General features: G+C 38.4%; 1 protein-coding gene across 3 annotated transcripts in view; it reads left to right on the forward strand.

The window, feature by feature from the left end:
* MARCHF5 (membrane associated ring-CH-type finger 5) overlaps nucleotides 1–16,785 on the forward strand; it is a 28,928-nt gene extending 12,143 nt beyond the window's left edge. The window contains exons 2-7 of one of the 3 annotated variants that reach the window (XR_008489132.1): nucleotides 5,338–5,540; nucleotides 10,158–10,288; nucleotides 12,488–12,671; nucleotides 13,106–13,272; nucleotides 14,435–15,167; nucleotides 15,954–15,967. Coding sequence is in view for 2 of the 3 variants with exons in the window: in XM_054382178.1 (XP_054238153.1) it covers nucleotides 5,338–5,540; nucleotides 10,158–10,288; nucleotides 12,488–12,671; nucleotides 13,106–13,272; nucleotides 14,435–14,551 (802 nt within the window). In the remaining variant the exon portion in view is untranslated. Of the gene's footprint in view, nucleotides 1–5,337; nucleotides 5,541–10,157; nucleotides 10,289–12,487; nucleotides 12,672–13,105; nucleotides 13,273–14,434 lie in introns of all 3 variants that reach the window. The other 2 variants (XM_054382178.1, XM_054382179.1) reach the window with 2 other exon arrangements.
* Nucleotides 16,786–23,018: the final 6,233 nt, after the last annotated feature.

Consider the following 23,018-nt stretch of genomic DNA (forward strand, 5'->3'; position numbering starts at 1 on the left):
TAAAGGCCACAAGGCATGACTCAAGCACAATAGGTGGTGACTGGGAGCCAGAGGTTTAATTTTATCTGCAAGCTAGAAAGTTGTCAGCAGGATTCTATGAGCTATCATTTACTCATATTTCTCTCTTTATATAGTGTGGTTAAGTGTAAAATATCTCTCCTTAATTGGAGCCATAATTGAGAATACATGAGTAATTTTAAGTTGAACCTCTGGTAATCACTAGATATTCTTGGTACATTTTCTGGTTAATCATTGTGTTTTGCTTTAGTATGTTTGACTGTTTATTGGATTTTAGGCATTCATGGGCTTTTAATAAAAGCTTTTTAAAATTTAGTGTAAACAATGCCATCCTGTAGTTAGAAGAAGTCAGATCCTATATATGGATGCCACTTGTGTGGCTATTTGTTCACACCAGTATTGGTGTAATACTCTGTTTAATGTTTCCCTGCTGTTTCCAATGAAAGCACTACTTTTGTAGTGAAGTCTAAATACTATTGTTCCAGATTTTCGTCAGCATCTCCTTTACTCAGCCCGAAAGGCAAATCACATCCTGGGCTGCATCAAAAGATGTGTTGCCAGCAGATCCAGAAAGGTGATTCTACCACTTTGCTCTGGTGATACCTCACCTGGAGTACTGTGTACAGATTTGGAGTCCTCAATATAGGAAGGACGTGGACCTGATGGAAAGGGTCCAGAGGAGGGCCATGAAAATTGAGGGGATTGGAACACTTCTGCTATGAGAACAGGCTGAGGAAGCTGGGGATGTTCAGCCTGGAGAAGAGGAGGCTCTGAGAAGACCTAATAGGAGCCTTCCAGTGCCTGAAGGGGGCCTGCACTGACAGGACAAGGGGCTATGGCTTCAAACTAGAGAAGGGCAGATTTAGATTGGATATCAGGAACGAGTTCATTTTTGTGAGGGTGGTGGAACACTGGAACAGGTTGCCCAAGGAGGTGATTGAGGCCCATTGCCTGGAGATATTCAAGGTAAGGCTCAGTGAGGCCCTGGGCAACCTGGTCTAGTTGAAGATGTTCCTGCTGACTGTGGGGAGGTCAGACTAGATGACCTTTGGAGGTCCCTTCCGGCCTGGCCCATTCTATGATTACACCCGATCCTTGATGTCTGAGCAGAGCAGAATGGGGTATTAGCCAGAAGACTGTCAGGAACTTCCTTTGAAGATTTTGGCTTTGTTCTGAGGTGACAGCATGTTTTCAAGATGAACAAGCCAGAGTGGCGTGCCATTTTGCTTTCAAAAGGATCTACAGAAGTCAGGTGGAGCATCTAAGACTATTTTGGTACTAGTATTTTTGTTCCTTGCTCTCTGTGTGTGTGTTTTTCCCCTTAGGATAATGTAACAATTTTATTTTTTTTTTTTAGTTTGATAGAGCTTGGGTTGAAGATAAAAGGATTTTATGCTGTTTGTGGTGGCCAGGAAAGTACTGGGGAAAGAATAGTGCTCCATCGATAATCCTGTTGCAGTCTTCCTCTGCTAGCAAACTTCTACCCCTGCTTTGAAGTCTTCATGATGCTTTAGGCTTTGCAGCTGAGTTAATTTTCTTCCAGCAGTTAATCTCCACAGTGAAACATGACATAAAGTAGCATTTCTCAGGTTAAGTAGTACTGCCTACTTTGTAGCCTTTATCAGGAATATGTAGGCTAGGCTTGCATTCTGTTATGACCAGGTAGCAGCTTCCAGCACAAGAATCTTATTCCTGATGGTTCTGTCCATTTCAGGAAAAGGAAGTGCTTAGCAGTAACATTTGCAATACATTGTTTCTCTTGCTGTTGGACAGAACAGTTTGTTGTGTTCCCCTACTAAAACTCTAGCCAGCTCCAAAGCCTAGTGGTGTTGTATGCTACTAGGTAACTCCCTTGATTTTTTCCAACATCCTAGTCCTCCCACTTAAACATTATCTTACAGTACTTATGAGTGTAGTTGGAAGGATTAGTGGAAGCTCACCACTATTCTTATTCAAAGATGTTTTATGTCGGTAAAGATGTATAAAAATTTGTTTCAGAAGCTTGTGAAAAATTGCCTCTTTCAAACAGCTGATTCTTGGGTCATCTTTTGGAACAATGCCTTTCAATTGCCAGTTACTGGAGTGCTTTCAGTCATTTCTTCCAAAACACATTTTCACCCACCACTGCATTGGCTCTGTGCTATCATTGCTAACCAGCCTTTTCAGTTCTTAATTTTCAGATGTGAACCTAGTTGCAATAAGCCAGTCAGTCACTGCTTAGCAGAACAAGTGTACTTGACTATGATAGCAAGGTACCAGCAAATTCCTGCTGCTTTAAGGGCAAGTGGTGTGTTTTATAATGTGGGAAGAATGCGCAAGTTCTCTTAAAGATATTTCTTAGACTACATGAATGATCTGTAATGAGAGGAAAAGTGCTTTCATACATGTTCAAATTTGTATTTCCATAGTAAGAGTTAGGTCCTGCTAAAAGTCTTGCAAGAATTTTGTCCGAAGCTTTCTAGGTGTGCATGAGGTTCGTGTGTGTGCCACTGAATGTTAGGTAATATTATTCTCAGAGTCAGAATTGAGACTGGAAAGCTTTAGCTGCAGGGGAGCTGAGTCTAAAAGGCATTTCTGACCATATATTCAAAGCTGAAATAATTATATTGACCTGAATTTTGTTATGTTTTGTGTTTTGCTTTTTTTTTAAGTCAAGGAAGCATTACATTAGTGTTATTGATTTGGCTCTGTAGAAAGTCATCAAGGAAAAGGGTTTAAGTTTCTTTCAGAAACAATACTGTTCCACCTTGTCAACCTTTTCTATTTCGGGTTATCTGAGTAGCAACCTGATTCAGTGGTAAGAATCAAGGTCATATTTTATTCAGTACAAGAAAATGGAAAATCTGGCAAGAGCCAAGGTACTTGCTTTGAAATGGTTTTATTTAGCCCTTTCTGCTACAGCTGCTATCAATGGAAAGAGATAAAGCTGGTGACAGAGTTCAAGGAATTTGCTCTTCATTATTCATGACTTGCTAAAGGTTGAAGTCTGTAAAGGGTTTTGTTGTTTTCACGGGTCTTCCAGGTTTTCAGATAAGATTGCCTGGCAAGAAATTGGATGAAGCAATTAAGGAAAGGATTTGTGTTTTTCGTGACTTACAGAAAACTTTCTTGACTTCAGCAGAAAACATGCACAGAATTTTATCATTAGAGCATTCATGGACAAATTCACTAGTTAAAATTTCTGGATAGCAAGGTTATATTCGTGCTTAAGTCTGTTGCTATTTGAATAGGCTTCAGTGGTGCTGTAGCATTTGACCATACTGGCGCGCACAGGTCTAACTAGCTCTCTTGTGATGCCTTTTGTTTAAAAATAAAAATGTAAGTTACAAATATAGAGCAGTTGTAGGCCTAAATAGGGTTTAGAATGGATGAGCAAATGTTTAATGCAGCAAAAAAAAAAAAGGTACAATTATCATCACTGTTATATTGGTTTGGGTTGTTTTGGATTTTTACTGTGATTTTGGGGTTTCTTGGTGCAAATTAAAAAAATGAATAAACATTGCAAGGACTTGTGTTCCTTAAAAAACACCTTGATAGCAAGTGCAGTGAATCACAGTGTCTGCCATGCTTTGTAATACTTTCAAACCTTTGTGATCTCACCATTTTCATGTAGATTTTTACTGATTTGTGGCTTGGCTGCCTTTCCTTCTCCTGCTGAGGAAAGTTAATGTTTTATTTTGGCCTGCTATTGGCACCAATCTAGAGCATGAAGGTGAAAAGAGGGATGGTGTTACAAGAGTGAATAAAATGACGATTTCAACAGATATAGTGAAGGACAGAAAGAAGCTAAGTGAGACTTTGCTTTTACCTTTCCATTAGCAAGAACAGAAGAAATTGCATTAGTGATTCAGGATGTCAGTCTTTGAGCTGTACAGTCTTGAATATAAATGTATGCAGCTCTAGTTTTACAGCACCAATATTAAACATTTACATCTCTACATACTATAATATGTTCTGTACTTAAAACTGGACAGGTGGATGTGACAGTAGGTTTTTTTCAGTATTAAATACCTTTTCCTGCAGTCTTCCCTAGAATCTGCATATCAGATTGTGATGCCTTTCACAAGTATGCCACTAGTAAATTGCTACAGGCTATGCTTTGCTCTTAACACACTCAAAGCTTAATTCTGGCATACTTCTACTGCTATAAAGCAGAAAGAGATTTAATGCTCTAAGGGAATCTCTTGCAAATATTTTATAGGCACTGTGATTCCTATTTTAAAAAGCATAGTTATTTCCTGTAAAGAGACATTTTCAGTTTACAAATAGAGTACCATCCAAAATAGCATTCTATCATTGTCATATGTTCAATTCAATCATGAGCTTTAAATGGAATGGCTTGTGAAAAATATGTATTTTTAAATACCAAAGCAGATCATAATTGTGATGAGATGTTTATTTTATTATATTATGGTTTATTATCTAAACTTCAATATTTTCAGTAGGGGAATTAGTGAGCTATTTTACAGTAAAAACTAAATTACTGGGTTGATATATCTGATAATTTCCTTGTTTAGGTTCATATTTTACTTTCTCTTGTGAGTTGTAAGGTGTCCAAGGGTCTGGCCTAAATCCCAGATATCTGATCTGATGATTATTAGGATGTGTGCTCTCTTCAGGTCAGGTCACAGAGCCTGCCAGTCTTGTGTTTTCTTCTAATAGAATTAATAGGTTTGAATTCTATATATCCAGATAGTTCTTCAGTGCAGAAATTTCTTCCTCTAGAGATAGTCGTATCCTTGAAGTACTTTGTAACAATTTGTATTGCACAAAATTGATATATCTGAGTTAAATGTTTTCCCTTTTCAAAGGGAAGAAATGAATGGAATATGATTTAGGTTTTGTGATATATATGTGTTGTTTGTCATTTAAGTGGATTGGAGTTACTTGCCCAAGTAACAGATTACTGTATTGATCTTATTTTTACTTTTAAAAAACTTACCAAAATGTCTGCTGTAGAAGGAGATGACAATGCATTAAAAAATAGATGGATTTTTCATGTGTTGAATTATTCAGAATGAACTACAGTCTCAAAGCTTTTTAATTCATAAATTATATGAAAGTTAAAGTAGTAATTCAGAATGCATCAAAAGCACTTGTTTAGCTGTCTGCAATGTTATGTTTAAGCTGTATGTTAATACCAGAACAAAACTGTGGTACAAAATACTTAGTTCTCTGGTGATTAAGAATTAAACAGCAAGTATCATCTCCTCTAGGTGCACATTTGGTAAAACTAAATGCTTTCATATGTGGAAGTTTATTTTAAGCATGTAAAAATAGAAAAAAAAAATCTTCTTTTTTTCCTTCCTGTGATTACAGAAGCTGCTGGGTTTGTTTTGCTACTGATGAGGATGATCGGACAGCAGAGTGGGTGAGACCTTGCAGGTGCAGGGGCTCTACGAAATGGGTTCATCAGACTTGTCTGCAGCGCTGGGTGGATGAAAAGCAAAGAGGAAACAGTACTGCTAGAGTTGCTTGTCCTCAGTGCAATGCAGAATATTTAATAGTATTTCCAAAGCTAGGTAAGATATGTATCATTTAAATTTTTAAACATAATTTAATGAATTGTTTCTTTCTATTGTTTCTATTTACTTTTTTTCCCTTTCTTGTGCTTGGAGCATCAGTTCTGTTGAAAACTTGTCTATTTCCTTTTCCAGACAGAAAGTAACTTTATATTCTTCTTATGTCCTCTATGCTCATATATTCTATGGAGTATATTAAGTAGGGCAAGAAAATGAAACGTTGCCATGGAAACTTAAATTTTGTTGAAAAGTAGAGCTGCTTGTTGAAGATATGCTGGTATAGCATGTGAGTATGGGCATTGAGAGGATTTTAAAGAAGGGTGGAGGTTTTGGGGTTTTGTTTGGTTTATTTTTTTTTTCCCTAAGTATCTTATTTCTGTAATTAAATGGTTGAAAATAACTTGCAATGTCAGTTCTGGAACAGGACCTCTTTTCTGTTAGTATAAGCGCTGACAAAATGGTGAAGAGAATTTTGTGTGCGATGACATTTATTTTCATGATAGAATACTGAGAAATGGGAAAGAAGATATAGACTAGTCTATTGTTAATATTCAATAAAACATAAACCAGCATGAAACTTACTACCAGGGTATTCATATATCAACCACAGTTCAGTTTTGCTGTAGGGTAGAGATGGAATCTTAATCATCATAAAGAAGGCTCAAATAATAACATTTGGCATTGGCTTTGAGGGGAAAAAATGGTTTTATATCTGGACATGGACTATGTACCAAAACCTGAAGCTGTTTAAAATTCTTGTTTATATCTTGAATGATGAAATGGTAATGTGAGTTGTGTTTTCACTTTATTTTGGCAATGGGAAAAAGGGGAAGCAACTACAGTGTGGCGATGATATGTGCATGTAAACAACAACAGGCGTTTTCATTTGTTCTTGCAATTTGTGGCATATGTTATTTGACAGCTAGGATTCCTAACTGCTGGCCTGAAATTATTGCATAAGATTATTCAGCTCTTGCATGCAGGCATGCAGGAATCTTTTGATGTATTTTTCCCTCATAATACCATCTCTTTTCCAGTTTTGAAGATGAAAAGGCCATTAAAAAAAATTAGAATTGCATGACAGTGCATAAGACCTTGATAGTACAGCAAAGAAATTAATTTGGGTCCATCAAACTTCAATTGTGAGCCTGAAGTGCTTTGAAATGAGACAGCCTTACCATTTTGTATCTCTTTTTAGTAACCCACAACTGTTGTATCACAAGTCAGCTATAGTCTGTTAGGGTCACAGCCAGCAGAGTTAGGACAGTGAGATGATTTCACGCTGGCTTGCCAGCAGCCCCATCTCTGCTGCAGCAGGAATTTTTTTAAGACATTACTAGTCATACTGTTCAAGAAGCTAAAAGGACTTGAGCAGGGAAGTAGTGACAACTAAAGTTTCTTTGAGGTGTCATAGTTCAGAAACTTAATTACATGGAGACTTCTCTAATGTACTGCTGTAAGCTTTATTTCTAAAAACAAATTTAGGTGAATGGGCACTCCCTAACACAACTTCTTTTAGTTACAATTATAGTTTTGAAGTAATACCAACTTGGAGACACCAACAAATATCGTTATAAGTACCAGTGGGTATCTTTTTAGGTATTGAGCAATTCAGTATGCAAAATTAGAATGCTATTTCAGATTTGATAGTGCAGATCAGTTTTAGAGATTGGTAGTAACTATTTTTGTACTAGTTGCTTTCCTCTCTTGTGGGAGCTATATTAGGAAAATATTACTGCCACTTTGCAAGTAACCAAAGTATCTTTTAGGTAATTGTTTCAGTTTAATAAATAGAAAAGAGAATTTGATAGATGAAGCTCTCCAGAGGCCTCTTCCAGGCTCTGCCATTCTGTGATTAAAGCATGATAGCTTTTACAAAATGAAAAATATTGTTGCATTCTGTATTTTCTTTTTAATTTGTATGTCAGCAATATTTAATATCTTGCTTCTTCCTTAAGATAGAATCTTAAAAGAAACAGTGTGTTCCTTCCTAAAAAGGGCTAATGAAAAAAAAAAGGTTTAAAATATTGAAACAATGGTTTTCTAGTCTTAAGATTCTATACCTAATTCTGTAGGTTGCTTATTTTAATAATTATCAGTAGGTGCATTTTATTAGTATTTTTAGTGTTAGGCCTACCTTGCCATATCATCTTGTCAGGTTGAGTAGGGCAAGCTTTAGTTCTTTCTGTCACCCTTTAGGAAGCTCCAGATAGGGGGCATGGGTCTTTTGTCTTCACCATCTTCAAACAAACATAAGTTTTCAAAATGGTTCCAACTAAACAACTTTTTCAGTGACTGTGGGAAACAGTCAAGATGTGTAAATTACTGTGTACCTGCAGCTATGACCTTGTTACTACTTTCAGCACATAGACAGACATCCTGGCACTTTAAGTCTGTCCTGGAAAATTAAACATAACTGTTAATTACAGTTGAACTGCTTGTTCCATTTTGTATTTTGAGCATAGTGTTCCTTCTTTAGAAACCTTTTAATTTTGGTACCTAATCAATAACAGGATGCCCAGCTTGATAATTAATTAACTCTGTAGTTAGTTTGTTAGCTGCTTAAGAACTAATTGACATCAGTTGGTGTATTTGAAGCAGGGTGCTGGTGAGGTGTTTACTGTCTTACAAGCCACACAGGAAGATTCTTCTACCTGTAAAACTAGAGCTTAGTACTAAAACAATGCATGTTGTACTAGGAGAGGCACACAAAGGTAACCAATTTGAAGTGCATGAGTAGTAAGTTAAGAAGTTGAAGGTCCAGCAAAGCTAGAGACTGCTTTAAGCAGTATTCTGCCCAGGTTGGTTAGGACTGCATGCTAGTTTGATACATAACTTGGCAATATTTATAGAGTGACTTCTATCAACACAGTTGAAATGCTAAATGTGTTTACATTGCCACTCTTCAGTATGGTATTCTGACACACACCTGTGTATGGAAAAAAATTGCAATCCTTCTCCAGGATCTCTGGATGTAAAGATTTTACCCTCTAAAAAAAAAAAGGAAGAAAGAGAGGGAAAAATACAAACAAAATCCCAAAACAGCACCACAAAGCAGATGTTTTTGGGAGTGCTTTAGGAGAATAACAGTGCTGAGCAAACATATGAGTGAACGAGTTCTATTAGATGCTCCTGTTCCTTGTTTTTTGGCTGACTTGAACCTTGTGGAAGTGGTTATTTTGAAAGGATTCACACTAGAGCTGTGTGCTTGAAAGAGAAGAACCAAGTCATGGAATAGGAGTCACAGTTTTCAGTGTGGCTAATGGAAATAAAGGCTTAGCAGACTTTTTGATGTGATTTTCAAGTTTTGATTGTACATGCACAACTTTTAAAAAAAATTGGTGTAAATTTGGTAGTTCAGAAACAATCTTTCTGGTAATGGGCTAATTTGTCACCCCCCCAAAAACATTAAAGTATGGAATTGTTGTGTGCTAGAAGTATTCAAGCTAGTAATTGAACTGCAAGTGATTTTTGTATATTTGGAGAATGCAACGATCTATTAACACCTTTACCTTTAGAAAAGTAAGAAAGAAAAACACCCTTGGCACCTAATTGGATCAATTCTGTCAAGTCCAGAACAAGTTTCAGTTAATTCGGTATCAGGGGGAAAATGGCATACGGCTTGGGAGTGGTGTACAAAACCAAGAGCATGCTCACTAGCCTGGTAATTCAACTAGGGAAAGTCCTGTATATCTAGTGTGTTAGCAATTCAGTAAGTCACTTAGCACCATTGCCCAAGAGATCCCTCCTTCCCTACCCTGATCCTACCAAACAAAAAACCAACCAAACAAGGTTTGCTATCCTCCTACAATTAGGAAGTAGTACAATAATTGCAGGCTGGACTGGGTAAGCTGTGATGAGACACAGAGGATTAGTTACTTGAAGAGTGCCTGTGAGCCTTGTTGGTGCTCTTGCAGCCTTTGAAGGAAAAGATGCAAGCACGCCCTTGTTTACCTCACCAAAGTTGGCCAGGGTAACTTCTTGCTATGGGTAAGTCCAGAAAATGCAGTTATCCACAGACAGAACAGTTGGAACTCTGTAGTGATGCCTTGCTGTCAAAGGCACAAAATAACCTGAATAGCAGGTTTTTCCCTCTAACATTTGGGAGGTGGTCCTCTGAAGATGTTGAATGCAGTCTCTTCCAGCTGAAGGAGACTTTCATACAGACTGTGCTACTTGTTCCTGTCGAGCAGGATAGTTTGATGACAAAATTCTCAGGTTTTGGTCAAGATAAGCATATGAAGTACATTACAACTAGTGAGTCTTTCTTCCATTTGAAAATAAGTATCTAACAAAGCCCCTTAGCCAATTTTTTTTAATGTAACAGAACAATTCTGATTGTCCGGTTTGGTGAGTAAATTAGTCAGTGCTTTCACTAGAATATTAATCTCTCGAAAGGATGTGTTGAATTAAATGGTAGGTAGAAATAAGTTGAAAGTTCAGCTTCATCACTTTTTAATTGCACATTTTCGTTTAAACAGTGTGTGGGATATCAGACTTGTATTTTGCTATGTTCATTCTTTCTTATCAGTGACAGATGCAGAAAGCTTTCTTCACTATGCTTATAGATATATATAAAAATATATATCTTGAAACCTTACTTTTCCTCTATCATAGGTCCAGTTGTTTACGTTTTGGATCTTGCAGATCGCCTGATCTCAAAGGCTTGTCCATTTGCTGCAGCTGGAATAATGGTGGGCTCTATATACTGGACAGCTGTTACATATGGAGCTGTGACAGTGATGCAGGTACAGATCTCCTCTTACCAGCTCGAAAGCAAGTCTTCTAAACAAAAGTCAATTAAGACTTCTCTTTCCTTGCCTTAAGACATGCTTTAGCTGCTTTATCATTTTCTGTATAGTTAACAAGTGAATTCAAGATGGGCAGATGGGTGGATCACTTTTGACTGATCATACTGCATAAAGCCAAGTATACCTGTTCCAGTGTGGTTCAGTGTGCAGCTAAGGAAAATTCGCTGCTATTCTGGCTGTCTGCCCCTTGTATGGCAGCCTGGTGAACCCACTTCAATTCTTACAGAAAAAGTGCCATTACCACCCAACTGCTAATAACAGATAGCTGATTCTTCAGAAAAGACCTGAGACTAACCTCCTCTATTTACCTGTAGAAAACTTCTCCTGGTGACATTCGAGAATTGAGACATGGTGACGTTTTCAATCCTGCCACTTACTGTATAAAGGGAAATGTATGCTCTGAATGGTGCAATTTGTTCATAAACAACAGATGCCGAACATTTACATATTAATGTTATGTTCTTTAAATTACTTTATGGTTAGTTGAAAAGGGAGAAAACCTTACTTTTCCTACTTCTGTTCTTGTGAACTTGTTGTTTAAATATAATGTTGACAGGTGGTAGACTATAAACTATGGAGAGATTTGTTCATGGCTGTCCTAGTTCATCTACACGACAAGAGTTTTTTTCATAGATTTTTGTGTGAACAGAAGGACCTTCATTACGATTTCAGTTGTTGATTCTTATATCAAGCCCATAGCCTGTGTTTTGCCTCAAAACATTAGAATGCTAATTCAGTTGTAGGCAAAATGAGCAAATCCACATGCTTGTAAGTATTCCTCTACGCAGTTCTAATTTTTAATATCCTTATCCATGTAAGTCACATGCTACTACTTCTGCTTTAGCTGTGTGGTACTGTTCTGCAGTTGTACAAGTCACTCAATCTCAAGGCTGTGTGCTAGTTTAGGTCTGTTTGTGCATGAACTCATAGCAGAAAGGTATGACAGCTGCTTCTGGTGGAGCCCAGATAAGTGGATGCAGGCTCCCAGGTACCAGTGTGGGCAGGATCAAGCAGCTGCGTATGTGATTATAATGGTTTGCAGTATCTCTTCCATTCCACTAGATGAATCTCTGAATTCCAGAGTGGTACACTTAATTTCCTTGTCTGATACTTTGTTCGTGTTGTGGCCCTTACAGGAACATTGCAACCATCTGTAATACAACTACATTTTGTGAAGTGTACCAGTCTTTATCTCCTTGCTCACTGCTACCCTGAGCCTTTTTCCATAGGGACTTACATGACTTGTTTAGCTCCTTTCTGTAGCTGCTCTGCTTTTGGAATTAGTTTAGACAGCTGGTCAAGAATGAAGAATTAGCTTCCTCCTTCATACTCAGGTATAAAGAGTTAGCTGTTTTCCTCTGATTCAGTGTTTCTTGATCCTATTGATGGCACAATGGGTAAGAGAAAAATGAGGAGATGAAACTGGGAGTGAATGGAAACTGCTGCATTTCAAACTCCTTCAATTGAAGGGCCAGAGAGAAGCACAAAAGCTATTTTTAAAGGTTAGGCTTCAGATGGAGAAAAATATTCAATACACAGTTGACATTGTTACTCCGAGTGGTAGAAAAGTAACAGATCATATGGGCTTACTGAAAAAAGAGAGAGACAGTAATCTGAAGCAGAAGAGACAGAGTACTGTGGCTTTTTTTTGATGGACAAGGACTATAGGGGACAAGGATAGCATCAGACATCACAGTTTAGGTGGAAGATAGTGAAGAAGCTGGAAGACAAATGTGAAATCTTTTTTTTAGGAATAAACTTTTGGTGGCAAAATTATTGATTTTATGCCTTTTTGAGGCTGTGGTATGTAACATAACTTCTAGAAGAATAAAATGGAATGGTTTTGATGTTTACACAGAAGCTCATCAAGCTTCTCAAGATAGTAAAGAGTTGTTGCAGCTCTCTGCAAGATTAATGACTTGCAAACTAGGCCTGGTAGCTGGCCTATGTTACACTTGATAAGCAATCAAGGATGCAAAGCGAAAGCAGAGTACATTAGGTGAAACAGTATTCTTTGTTTTCTTTAACTTAAAATGTGTGGGCCGCTCCAAACAAACTATAGAGTTTTTAAGAAGCTGTATTCTTTGTTCAGTTGTGACCTTTGTTACGTTTGTAAACTATATTTGTATTTACCAGGTTGTGGGTCACAAAGAAGGTCTTGATGTCATGGAGAGAGCTGATCCTTTATTTCTTTTGATTGGGCTTCCCACTATCCCAGTCATGCTAATACTGGGCAAGATGATTCGTTGGGAGGACTATGTGCTCAGACTGTGGCGCAAATATTCTAATAAACTACAAATCTTGAACAGCATATTTCCAGGTAATGTGATTTCATTTGAAAGGCAATATCAAACTCGAATAGTTAGCTTAGGAGATTGGGATAGGGGAGGAGTTGTCACCGTTCCTAAGTAAGGTGATTATAACACCTTTCTTCTATTTGATGTTCAGTCTGTTTCGATAGTGTTTGTGTAGTACCTTGTGAGAAAGGTAGGGCAAGAGGAGCAGAAGCATGGTTTCAATTAAAGCCTTAGTAACAAAACAAGCTACTGAAAATCATGGGTCTTATTTGAGAGTAAAAATGAATAGTCATTTAATGGAAAAAGGATATTCCCTGAGAGAAGGGATGATTCTTAAAGTAATCAGGCTCTAGTTTTGTCAGGGAGTTGGGGGTGGGTACTAATGTGCTTTCCAAGTTCTATTTGAAGCAGTGGCTATGGGCTATGTAACCTTTTCTTCTCCAACTCATCCCTTTAGGCATTGGGTGTCCTGTTCCTCGTATTCCAGCAGAGGCCAACCCTTTGGCAGATCATGTCTCTGCTACACGTATTCTGTGTGGAGCTCTAGTTTTCCCTACTATTGCCACGATAGTTGGCAAGCTGATGTTCAGCAGTGTGAACTCAAATTTACAAAGGACCATCTTGGTAAGATTCACTGTTTACTTCATAAACAACTGTAATATGGGAAAAAGAAGTGTTGTGGGTGGAAGGAAGAAAAGTTACAAGGAACATAAATAGATCTAGAACTTAAAGATAGCATTTGATTAAGGGAAGGGTTTTTTTGAAGTTGGCTATCTTGGCAGTCGACTGGCATCATGTTTATGAGAGATTTTGTCCTTATGGCTGAAACTAATCTCAATTGAAGACAAGGCCAACACCTTGTATCTGGTACTGTACTAGGCAAACCTTAGCAGTAATTAAGGGTCATAAGAAAGATGAGAAACAGCATCTTCTAAGAGCAATCTCTGCAGGGGCTGACAGGACCTGATAACATCAACCTTGTCACATTAGCTTCCGTTTACTCGTTTTTTGAAAGAATCTGTGTTACTTATTAAAATAAAGAGAGAAAAAAGTGAACTCTCCGTAGAAGGTGAATGAGGGGCGGAGGACAAAGAGGAGACAATCTCCTCCTTTGTGAATGACCTCTCTGGCTTGCAGCCTTTCAAGGGGAGGCACTCTTGAGTTTCATACAACAGTATCCCTGGACATCTGACTTATTTCAGCTTCTGTTTTCAGTTCTAGCATGTTCATGAAGCCCCCTTTCATAGGGAAGAAACTGTGATGTTATAACTATTTACACAGTCTACACTTTCCTCAGTGTCTCTTCTTTCAAAGAATTGAGATAAACATATTGTAAAACTTTCTGGAAAAAAGGTTTTACAAAAAGCCCCAAGTGGCCTATTTGACTGTGATTACGTAATGGTAATTAGTGTAATTCCCTATGCCATGTAGAGTATATATTCAGAGAAGGGAGGAAATCAGATACATACCTGCATTTCACTTTGTTATTTAAATAGGATATATTTTGATATGGATTTAAAGAAAGTTTTTTAGACTTAAAAGCAGATAAAATCTTTCAAAAGGTTTTATAGATAGTGTGTAATCCTTTTAAGTAGCATCAACTTCTGTAATGGTGCATTGTGACAGAAAACTTTGAGGTACTCATTTAGTTGTCCTAATTAGCTAAACTTAAAAGAAAATGCCATACAATTGGAAAACCTTCTTTGAACAGAATTTTTTTTTAAAGAACATTTGCAGCAATGTTGTGCTGAATGGTGCATGTTTTCAAATTATCTTTTTATTTCAGGGTGGAATTGCTTTTGTTGCTATAAAAGGAGCTTTTAAGGTTTACTTCAAACAGCAGCAGTATTTGCGCCAAGCTCACCGAAAAATTTTAAATTATCCTGAGCAAGAAGGAGCATAAGGCTGAGGTCTCCAGACGTCATACAGCCTCACCTAACAGGTTTCCTTGTTGTATTGGTTCCATCATTATTGCACAGTAGTAGAGAATTGAGATAAGTTGCTGCTCCTGTTTTTTGTTTTTGTTTTTTTTCCTTTAAACCTAATAAAGCACTGTATCACAGCAGGGTAAATCCTTTCAGCAACCACCAAACTGAAGAATGTGTCTTGACCTTCATTATTTTGGGGTATTTGTTGTGCAACAGGCTTCTGAATTATTGGATTTGAGCCAATATGCTGAACAGGACAAAAAAAATAAACAACAGAACGAAAAAAGAAAACTTAAATTGTGTAGTTCATGTAGGCTATATCCAAATGGCTTTTCTATGTGTTCTCATACCCACACTACCATCCTGTTCATTTCACACAAGGAAGGGACATTTAGAAAGAAAATATGAGTTGTTACAAAGAAGTAATTGTAAGACAGCAATCAATAAAGATTTTCTTGTTTTTTGCTGGTATTAAACAGGAAGTGTAAAATACTCAAAAGACTGGTCAGAGACAGCAGAAGACAGACTGTTCTCTTACAGGACTTGTGTGTCAGCTCTAGCCACCTAAGTTGAAATCAGCATGGCTTCCAGGTGACTGTTTTATTATTGATAGTTTTTACTGTCCTGTTGTATCTTCTGCAGTGTCTAGCGTTACTTCTCATGGTTCTTTTTAACTGGTGCTGGATAGCACTTTCTTCCTCCCAAGTTAAAATAATTACATGGGGGAGTCAATTTCAGTTGCTTATTTTGTAATTAAGTATTAGAGCACTTTGTTTAATTTTCATGTCCCTTTAGATTATGTAAATATTCATGCAAGTAAAAAGAGCAGTACAAGTGTGAGGAAACAACATTGGACACTAAGGCTATATATAAACTGACAGACTGGGGCATCCTTCTGAACTTCCAGACCTGGGAGCATAACTCATCTCTGTGCCAGGACTAGGCTTTTCCTGCCCATACCAGCTGCAGTGGATGGATCCTAGTGGAAGGACTGGCTTGAAGGGTGTGACACTACACTTTGGGTACCTAACGTGTGGTACATACCAGTAGGCTAGACACTCTTAAGGCAACTTGGATCTGTTCTGTAAAGGATTAGAGGATAAAACTTAAATGTGTCATTTAAGTTAGTTTACACAGTAAGCTTTACTGTTGCAGCGTGTTCAAAGTAGCCATCTGAAGGAGACAGTAGCACTTCAGTTACTGATCTGTTTATAAACATACTTTCAACAGAAATTAACTGTTTTGTGAAGTAAAATTTTGACAAACGTAATACGGCCATTTGCAATTCATACCAGACCTAACTTAGACTCAGCAAGAAGTTTTATTAACAATTTGTTTTCCTCAAATTTGTTTTTTTTTTTTCCTTCTTCATATTAGTATGTCAAATGCCTGGAGAAAGGTTTTAAAAAAAAAAATCTTTCACTGGAAGTATTCATAAGTAAAGATTTCTTTTCACCAGAAATTGAGTGAAGACTGGACTTCACATTTGACTGCAATAATGTATGTTAGAGAAATTAAAAATATGGTACCTTTTCTATAGTATGTTAATTACTGAGATGTAATATTTTAGAACTGTACAAAAATGTATATAATGGCCAGCTAGTATTCAAAAACTATACAGGTATTGAAAAATTATACATTCAAGCGATATTGAATACTTTTGAGGTTCTTGCTGTAACTGAACAGTTACTATAATCTTGTGAGTCTGCTGATTATATTTGTCTTAGTGTGCTCACTTTTATATAAAACTACAAACTATATAGCAACCACTGAAAGTTGCTGCTTTCTGTAAGATAGTCTTGAAACAATATAATACATATTTCTTACAGAATTCTTCATTTTGAGAAAACAGCTTTTCAGTAGTCTTCACTGTATATATTTCCAACTATTTTTGAAGTGTTGTGAAGAATTGAATGATGCCACTTAGTAGATTTGAAACTTGTTCCCTGGGAAAGCTCATTGTCTCCTCTGGAAAGTTAAAGCTCTTGTAAAAAAACACAATTATAAAAATTCTGTATAGATTATCAAATTATTTCACCTGAGTGGCAGGTCTTTACTCTGTTGTAAATCTTGTTTTTAAGTATTGCAAATTATAGTTATGTTCAATTAGGTTGAATAAATATTTTTTACACTCCCTGGTGTATTTTGTCAGTTGAACAAAAGCCTGTAGCAGAACTTCTGAATTAAAAATGTTTTGTTTTAATGCATATCTAAGGGTTTATATAATAAATTAGAAGTTGATAACCTAAATAAATACCTTGGAGATGAATGAAAAATTACCATAACATTTTAAACTTACGTTTGCACTTAATTTCTTCCTCTCTAGTGATCAATAAATTATATGGAGGAATGCATTATTCAGACGTTGCAAGCAAAAAAGCTGTTGCAACATGAACAACTTCTGGTGAATACTCAACCAGGGTTGGGATTACTACACCTCTCTGTGCTGGCTGGTGTGCAGCATTTACTTGGAATACACTGACCCTTCTTCACTGAAAAAGATAATGCTGACTGTAGGAAGTATTTTTTTTCACTAATGGCTAATTTATGTCCCATTCATTACTTTCAGAACAAGGAATATGAAATATTATCCAGCATTTGTCAGTGTGCTTTACATGTAACTGGGTCCCTCTTAGCCTTCTGTTATGTCAACATAAAGGCACAAATTATCTGAGCTGTGATTATGTAAATACATGAGATACTTCTCCCCTTCTAGCACTTTCTATCTCAAATCATGAGATTTGGATGGAGCCCCACTATACTTTTTCAGTTTTTCGTTTGAGTCTTCCCTGCATCCTCTTTGCCACCCAAAAGGTTTTCTTTGTAACAATATGCATCAGTTGCCTGGTTTGAAGTGTGTTACTTCCCTCCTCATCTAGAGTTGTTTCTCAAAGGTTAATTGTCTCCCTGGGTTACAAGAGAAGGATCCAAATATGTAGCTGTCAAAAACCTCTCCAGTACCTAGAGTAGTTCTGTGCTTGTAAGAAGATATGCTTAGGTACTATGACTTCAGTCACAATTACCTATTTTAAGTGAAGACAATTTTTCACTAGAATTTCAGCTGCATAAAGTTTAGTATGGCAGCTGTGAGGGGATTTTTTTCTTTTTTAAGGCATACTGTGAAACTTGGGTGAAGTTTAACAAGACCAAGTGCCAGGTCCTCCACCTGGGTCATAACCCCATGGTAAGCTATGGACTTGGGGATGTGTGGTTGGAAAGCTGTGACTCAGAGAGGGACCTGGTGGTATCGGTTCCTCTCTGTCAATTAAACATGAGTCAGCAGTGTGCCCAGGTGGCCAAGAAAGCCAGTAGCATCCTGGCTTCTATTAGAAACATGGTGGCCAGCAGGAACAGGGAGGTGATCATCCTCTTGTACTCAGCACTGGTGAGGCCACACCTCGTACTGTGTTCATTTCTGGGCCCCTCACATTGAGGTTCTGGAGTGTGTCTAGGGCACGACAGTGAGGCAGGCGAAGGGCCTGGAGCACATGGCCTATGAGGAGTGTCTCAGTGAGCTGGGGTTGTTCAGTCTGGAGAAGAGAAGGCTGAGGGGAGACCTCATCACTCTCTACAACTAGCTGAAGGGATGTTGGAGTCAGGAAGGGGCACCTTCTTTTCACTATCAAGGGACAGGACTAGAAGAAATGGTTTCAAGCTATATCAGGGGAGGTTCAGGTTGGATGCTAGGAAATAATTCTTCACAGAGATGCTTATCAGACATTGGAATGGTCTGCCCACGGCAGTGGTGGAGTCACTGTCCCTCAAGGTGTTTAAGCAGCATGTGGATCTGTTGTTTAGGGACATGGTTTAGGATTGATCCTAAACTGGGTCGAAGGTTGGACTGGATGCTCTTTTGTTTTCTGTGATTCTGGGCTGCCATTCAGTGGGACCTCCACAGGCTGGAGTTGGGTGGAGGAGAACATAATGGTTCAACAGGGGGTGTTGGACTAAATGATCCCTAGGGGTCCCTTCCAACCCCTTACCTTTCTGTGGTTTACTGTGACTTAAAATTTGTTCTCACTGTTTTGGCCTGGGTTTTTGGGGGCAGGGGTGGTGTGGTGTGCTTCTTTCCGCTCTACAAATTTACAGAAGTCCAAGACAGGCTTTTTAAATTAATTTGAAGATGACATTCAAACCCTCACTTTCCAGGAAGGTAACAGCCACAAGATATGCAAAGAGAATATTACTGTGAGTGGAAAAGAAGTTCTGTTCTGTAAGTAGGGGTAGACTATCTCCATTAGGTCATCCTTCAAGAAAGCTTGAAGATCTGTGGTCTCTTTTGTCCACTTTTACCAGGTAGTTACTCACATGCTCTGGGCACTTAATTGCTTTTGCACCTCTGACTGTTGCAAGCATAAAGCAGTTATTTCTGGTTGTACTATACTAAGTAATTCAGTAGAAAAGTTCCATTCCAGAACCACTAAAAGCAAATAGCAGGCATGACTTGAAACTGCCTCAACTCAACAGCTCAGCAGCACCTGTCAAAACACATCTTGCAGTCACCTCATTGGTTGCTGGATGACTAGGCCATGGAAAAGCAATTGCCTAAGCAGTGGGCATCCATAGGAAGGACTATGCTTTTTTGAATAAAAAATATAAAATGCACAACTTGTAGCTTGAGCTGACTCTGTGCTACAGCATGCACAGCTTGATGTTTTCAGTGTGTTGTCTTTTCCAATCGCTCCTTCACTCCGGGTCCATCTCAGTAACACTTTCCTGTATCTAATGGGAGCTGAGAAAGAAACACACAAATGTGCCTAAGGACTATTTTGTGAGTAATTGTCACGTCTCTGCCATGAATCATTACAAGAAGCTAATGCCCCTATTCGCTGCCTCTGGAGGAGCCTCTGCCTATCAGATACTTATGCATGGAAGGTAGAGTACGTAAGATAGCACAGAATCAAAAATAGTTTTATGAAAACCAAGACTGGGTTTTGGGTTGGGTTTTCTGTTTGCTTGGGGTTGTTTTTTTTTTTTTTTTTTTTTTTTTGTGGTTTTTTCTCTCTGAAGCAAAATGGTAGGTAGTTCAGAAGTATGTGACTAGATAGAAGAAAATCTTTACCACCTTACCTCCTTCACAGTTATAGGTTAAGAGCCCATGGGTAATTCTGAGTTTGTTGCTAGTCCCAACTTGTGGCATTACTCTTGCCTGAGCTGCTTGTATTACTCTGTTTCAAACACCCCCACAGTGCAGGAGAGGGTCCTGCTTCTCCTTTACATGTGCACTTCAGCTACAGATACTTACATTTTATTTTAACCCAAGACAGATGTTGGTTAAATGTACATTGTAATAACTCCCTCTGGATGAGAAGCATTGCAGAAGCTTTATGGAACACAAGTTACACAGTGAAAGCCTTTTGGAGGTGGGGGGGTATTGAAGGAAAAATAAAACTTAGGATCATTTTGGAGGCAGGAAAAAAAAACCTTTTTGGCATAGTGAATCTGACTTGGACCACATTCCCTGAGTATCAAGCTATGAATGGCTAGCAGGCCTTCCATAACCAACACAATAGCAATTCTTTTGCTGAGAGTGGCACAGAAAATATTCAGACTGAACCTCATCAAACAAAATTTTCCTATTTCTTATTAAGTAATTTGATACCTTTTAAATGCAAAGCAGTGGGGTTGTTCTGGTTTTTTTGGTTGGTTTCGTGTTTTGTTTTGTTATCTTAGTGGTTTCTTCTGAAAAAGCAAATCAGTTTGTTTTAACTGCAGGTTTCTCTACCCCAGAGTGTTGTTTAGTTTCAAGGTACTATAAAAATGAAAGTTCTTTCCACTTAGCATAAATTAAATCTCCTGTAATGCAACTGACCTTCCCACATTACCAAGCTCTGTCTCTATGAGGCAGAATTGTGCTATGTATTTCAGTTGCATATCACCTTACTGGTAACTAGGCTTGTTTTCCCGTCTCATTTAAAAGATGAAAGAAAATGCAAACTAACCTAAGGAGTAAATTCACAACTGATTTCAAAAAGTACAGGTGCTTGTGTTTCTTCATTCAGCTGTGGATTCTCTTTGTCTTGTGCAAAGGTCTCACCCTGGTTGGAGGTAACAGCGCATGCTAAAAAGCTAGAGGATGTGAAGAATTACTTGAAACAAAATCAGTTAGTGACTGAGGTGTGTGGGAAGGTACAGGCAATGACTGCAGGGTCACTTTTATCTGTACAATCTGATTTTTTAGTCCCAGGAGTTCTACAAACAAATACTCATTTCTGTCTATAAAAACAAAGCAACTGCTTGACAACATAACCTGTGGTCCCAGTGGAGGAGTGGGGGATCTTGAGCATAGCTGACAAATTTGTCACAGATGGTTTGAAGTGCTGTTACACAGCTTGGGCATGTTCTTTGCTGGATGGGCAGATGCACACAGAGCAACGTTGTGATGGAATGATCCATGAATATGCCACCTGATCTTTCAAGTTATACAGCATCCAGCCCGCTCCTGCTTCCTACAATTGCTGGATGCTAGTGGGATTCTTTTGGGTGAGACTCTCATGCTCCTGCCTTCAGCCTCAGTTGCCTCCACAGAAAGTACCTGTAGTGCACAGCAGATGCCCCTGTTCTGGGGCCTGACCATGACTCACTGCTCATCCAGGCAGCCAGGGTGACCTTGCTCCCATCTCAAGCAGCAGGATAGGTATGAAGACTGCTGGGAGAAAGCTCAGAGCTGGGCTGAGACACTCTTTCCCTTGCACTTAATGGATCTGTAGACCAGAGGTGGGTGACAGCTTATTGTATACCTGCACTGGAGGTCTGTTCTTGGGGCACCAGGCAACTACTGAGCTTCAGGCTGACCCGAAAGTTATTTGTACTGGAACCAAGCTAGCAGAATAGTAGCCCTCTTGTCCTCTGGGAAGGAAGCCAAGTCCAGTTCTAGGACATAGAAAGGGCCAGTGACTCAAAGGCACAAAGGGCACAGGGTGCCCTCTGCCATCACCATACAGTGGAAGCGTAGCCTAAAGGCAGTAGCTGGGTTCGCTGTTAACTTGCTTCAAGTAAGGATGGGCTGAGACTGCTCTGCTCTACTGAACAAGCTCAATGCAGTTACTTTCCCCCATCAGGTACAGTATTTTTATTTTTAAATCCCCTGTCTTTAGTGATACGTTTTATGGCTCTGACAACAAAAAAATAGAGACAGACCACAGTACAACAGTTTTACAGCCACCAGGTTAGCCTTGGAGTCTGCAAAATAACAAAACATATAAATGAGAGCACTGTGGGAGGATTCTGGAACTGTATCAACTGCTTGGCAGAAAGAGAGACAGATTTCATATCATGTCTAGGAAAAGGCCATCCCTCCTTATCACAGCTGTGGTTGCAATGTAAACCGAGAGCAGATGCTGGAATTCTAAAGTTCTGCATTATCTAAAAGCAGATCTAGGCCCCCAGCAGGTAAAATGCTAGAACTTGCCACCATTCCTTTATTTTGCCTTTCCCTGCTTCCACTGGTCCTGACAGCAGTTATGGTTGTGCTGAAAAATGACTTGTAAAGGTCAGAGATAAAGGTACTTGGGTATGGATTTGCAGTCCAGAGCACATGCAGTATTTGGGAAGATGATCTGATCTCATATTCTGGTTCAGGCGTTTTATAGTTAATCTCCCCATTTTCCAACTGTGTAGGAATTGGAGTTTTTGGCTAATCCTTCTTGTATGCCTCTGGTGGTTGGAGGTTTTTCCACTGACAGCAGTTCATCGCTACAGCTAAACAAAATCACTGTAAGCTGTCAAACAGAAGACAAATGAGAGCTTACAAAATAGAATACTCGCTGAACTGAGACAAAACTTCCAGTACAATGATGGTGGTGGGGGAGCAGAGACTATCTAGTTATAATTGCCAATTTAGCAACAGCTGAGCCTGTACTTATCTGAATTGGTGGTTCTGCTAAATTCATGATGGTTTTGTCCTGTGCTAAGCCTTGACATCTGCAAACACAATGCAAATGCCGTGTTCCAGGGATAACTCTTCTCTCAAAAAACAGCAGGTGGTGCTTAGTCCTGAATCCTGGAGCAACATTGCTTTTTTTCCCTCATGCTGTTGAGCTGAGAACTTCTTGAATCTACCTGCAAGCATCAAGGTGATAAATATGTGCTTTTTCAATAGATGTTTCTAATTATGCTGATTTCTACCTTCACTTTTTTTTTTAAAGCCCAAAATATATTCACTTTTTGTTTAAAATTTTCATATCATGATCTTGGAGTCCTGTCTTGGTAACAGCTTATCTTTGGATTGTAACACAGAAAAACAGCACTCTGGTTTATCATCAAGTGGTTGCCACCAAACACTGGTGAATAGACAGAATAAGGCATATTTACAATCAAGAAGAGTTGATTTGTGGGAGATAATTATTGTTTAGCCTGTTGATTTGCTCTCATCAAAAGATGTTTCAAGTTAGTGAAAAGTGTATAAAAGGATAACCTTTTATATAAATAAAAGTATGTAAG

Source organism: Indicator indicator, chromosome 7 (genome assembly GCF_027791375.1).
Source record: "Indicator indicator isolate 239-I01 chromosome 7, UM_Iind_1.1, whole genome shotgun sequence".
In the NCBI taxonomy this organism is placed as follows: Eukaryota; Metazoa; Chordata; class Aves; order Piciformes; family Indicatoridae; genus Indicator; species Indicator indicator.